General features: G+C 55.0%; 1 protein-coding gene across 1 annotated transcript; it reads left to right on the top strand.

Annotated features, from left to right (window-relative positions):
• The first annotated feature begins 667 nt into the window (after positions 1-667).
• On the top strand, positions 668-2,913 carry LOC104071012 (chromosome unknown open reading frame, human C1orf50). Its single transcript, XM_009575345.1, has 3 exons — positions 668-817; positions 1,891-2,022; positions 2,731-2,913. The coding sequence occupies exons 1-3, from the start codon at positions 668-670 to the stop codon at positions 2,911-2,913; spliced, it is 465 nt and encodes a 154-aa protein (XP_009573640.1).
• The last annotated feature ends 444 nt before the right edge of the window (positions 2,914-3,357 follow it).

Below are 3,357 nucleotides of genomic sequence, written 5' to 3' on the forward strand. Positions count from 1 at the left end.
GGCCACTCTCCCAGTCCGTCCCAGCACCTCCTGATGTGTCCTGTTCCCCCTTCAGTGACTCCCGGTCCATCCCGGTGCCTCTCAGTCCGCCCCAGTGCCTCCTGATATGTCCTAGTACCCCTCCCAGTCCATCCCAGTGCCTCCCAGTATGTTTTACTATCCCCCCAGTGCCTCCTTATACATCCTAGTGACCTCCCGCAGTCCATCCCAGTGCCTCCCAGTATGTTTTACTATCCCCCCCAGTGCCTCCTAGTACATCCTACTGCCTTCCAGTACTATGTCCTAGTCCAGTATCTCCCCCCACAGAGCTTCTCAGTCCACCTAAATGCTTCCCTGTAAGTCCTACTGCCTCCTCCCAGTGCATCCCACTACCTCTCGGTCCACCCCAGTGCCTCCCAGTATGTCCTACTGCCTCCTCCCAGTGCATCCCACTACCTCTCGGTCCACCCCAGTGCCTCCCAGTAAGTCCTACTGCCCCCTTCCACTGACACCCAGCATGTCCAGGCACCCCCCCAGTGCCTGGTCCCTGCTCCACGGCTGTCACCCCACTGCCCGGGGGTGCCATGGCTGGCCCCCAGCCGCATGCAGGGCGGCTCCTGCACCACCCACAGCCCCGTTAAAGCCTCAAGTGAGGCCGCGACTGCCACTTTTCCAGTGCGCACCCAGCATGGCAAGGTCCGAAGGGCCGCGGCTCTTCCCCATCCTGAACAAACCTCGTTCTTCCTCACAGGCGGACGACTTCATCCGAGCGAACGCCTGCAATAAATTGACCGTCATCGCCGAGCAGATCCGGTACTTGCAGGAGCAGGCTCGAAAGGTGAGGACGCGTCTGCGAGCTGGGCAGAAGGTTTGTTGCCTTGTGCTTGCGAGGGGAGGGAGATTAGCGTCTTAACTGCCAGACACTTGGGAAGAGCTGTGGCCTGGATGTGAATCATGGCCAGAAGCCAAGTAGAGAAGATTCAGTGGGAAAATAACGAGGGTTTATTGTCTGGTATCAACTGGGGACAGGGGAGGATGGTTTTGGTGCTTTCCCTGAGTCCTCTGCGCATCAGGGAAGACTTCTGTTAAGGCAGAGGAGCGAGGGCGGCGAGTCAAAGGACAGAGAAGTGACTCTGGTTTTGGGACAGGCAACTCCTGTCACCGTAGCGTGTATGCTGTGCTCCCAGGAGGGTGACAGGGGTGACGACGTGGCCCTGGCTGGATCTGAGCCCCTGGGAGAAGATGAGCTGTTACCTGACGATGGGCTTGGCTTTCCAGCTTGTCCCGGCTCGTTTGCTGAAGCAGGTGGCTCCGGCAGCGAGCCCAGTGGGGTTCGGCTGTCCTCTTCAATTCAGACTTCGCCCCTTGGGGGTGAAATCTCGGAGCCTGAGTGGGAAAGGATCTGCCAGTCACTGCGACTGGCCTGCTGCCATCAAGGCCACTACGTCATATAATCGTTAACTGGTGGAGCCAGAGCTGCGGAGCAGTCAGCTGGTGGACTGGGGAGATGAATTCCCCTTTGTTTGCTCTCCTCTTCCCTTGGGGACCGCAGCAGGGAAGCCCCCCGGGTCCGGCAGCTGTGTACGGAGACGAGGAACAAGTCCAGCACGTGGTGGGGTCAGGCACAGGGGTGAACCTGGGGCTGTGGTGAAAAGGTCTTTGATGCTTGGAGGGATCTCCACCTCTGTGGAGGGGTGCAGGAGCTCTGAGGTCCAGCTGACAGGGGAAACTTGAAGAAAGCATCTCCTTCCTGGGGCAAGTAAAGATGTGCCGCGTGAAGCCAGATGTGTGCCGGGGAGGATGAGGCCTCGCGAGCGGTGTGTCAAGTGATGTATCTTGGGCTCTGGCTGAGAGGCAATTGTGTGCTGTCATTTTATTTCAAGTGTGGAAATTTTAAATTTGTTTTTTTAGGTCTTGGATGAAGCTAACAGAGATGCTGATCTGCACCATGTGGCCTGCAACATCGTGAAGAAGCCAGGAAACATTTACTACATGTACAGACGGGAGAGTGGCCAGCGATACTTCTCCATCCTGTCTCCCAAGGTGGGTGGTAACAGCCCCTGAGGAAGCAGGGGAGGGAAAAACACTTTTCTGGTGCTTGGGCACTTCTGGACCTCAGACAAAAGCACAAACTCGTGGAGGCGTTTGTTGGCTCCTGCTCAGTTTGCGTTTGTCTTTGGTCTGAGTTCCTCTGCTGGTGTAAGAGCCATATTATGAAGTTCTCTTAGCTCTTGGTGGATGGTGGGCAAGAAGACCTTTGGTGCGTGGACCCGAATTCTGCCTTTCGGTCCCTGCAGTTCCTTCTCTGGAAGTAAAGAACTGCAAACATGCCCTGGGCCTTCCCTGTCCGGTGTGGCTGTCTGGCAGTACAGTCTTCTCAGGGGCTTCAGTCCAGGGAGTGAGTTTGTCTGCAGTTTGGTGGGGCTGGTCTTGGAGGTACCCTCCTTCCAGGCAACCTGTTTTCTTACGTGCAGGATGAAGGCTTCAGAGCAAAGCACCGAGCACGTAGAGGAGCTCTGTGCAGGTCGGGGAGATCTTGTATCCGCAAGCCTCCCTGCATCAGCAGCACTGTAGCTTGACCTGGTCTCATACTCGGGGTAGTTGAGCTTATTTTTAGGTTAGAAAATGGGATGGTCACGTAGCTGGGACTGCTTCAAAGGTGGTAGGGTTATCCAGCATGGGCTGAGGGACAGCACAGCCCAGCTCCAAGGGAAACTGAGCAGCGATGTGAATCTCTCCTTTCTCTTCCAGGAATGGGGGACCAGTCCCCACGAATTTCTTGGTGCCTATAAGCTCCAGCACGACATGTCCTGGACTCCGTTTGAGGACATTGAGAGACGAGATGCTGAAATAAACATCCTGGATAAGCTGCTGAGCCGGCAGGCAGCGCTGCCCCCGTGTACAGAGCCCAACTTCCAGGGCCTCACCAAGTGACACGAGTGACCATATGGGACCTCATATGTCAGAGTCCCTGCCAAAGGCAGAGCAAGGAAAGAGACCAAGAAACAAAAATGCTGATGCCGCCAGTACTTGCTCTGTGCTTTAAAGAGACTAATTCTGCATTCAGTCTTTCTGGATTTTCTAGTAATTGAATAATTTATTTCTTTGACTTATGCCAAGCTGTAGCGAGAGGCAGATAATATCAGGTGGAATCAATTCCAAGAGGGCTTGGGGCAAAAAGCAAAAATGCTTGGGGCAGATGTGATAATGCTATAAAATATGTCCTACCTGTCCGGCTCTGGTGTACCTCACTGTGACTACCTGCGGCAGGTAATGATTTCAGGGCTGGATTTTGCCCCTCGTTAAAATGCCCATATGTAGGAAGCTCTGTGGCCTGGGAAGGGTGGTTGAAACCCCGCACAGAAAGGTCTGTTGTGA

The sequence above is a fragment of the Fulmarus glacialis genome, unplaced genomic scaffold (genome assembly GCF_000690835.1).
Source record: "Fulmarus glacialis isolate BGI_N327 unplaced genomic scaffold, ASM69083v1 scaffold28583, whole genome shotgun sequence".
NCBI classification, from domain to species: domain Eukaryota; kingdom Metazoa; phylum Chordata; class Aves; order Procellariiformes; family Procellariidae; genus Fulmarus; species Fulmarus glacialis.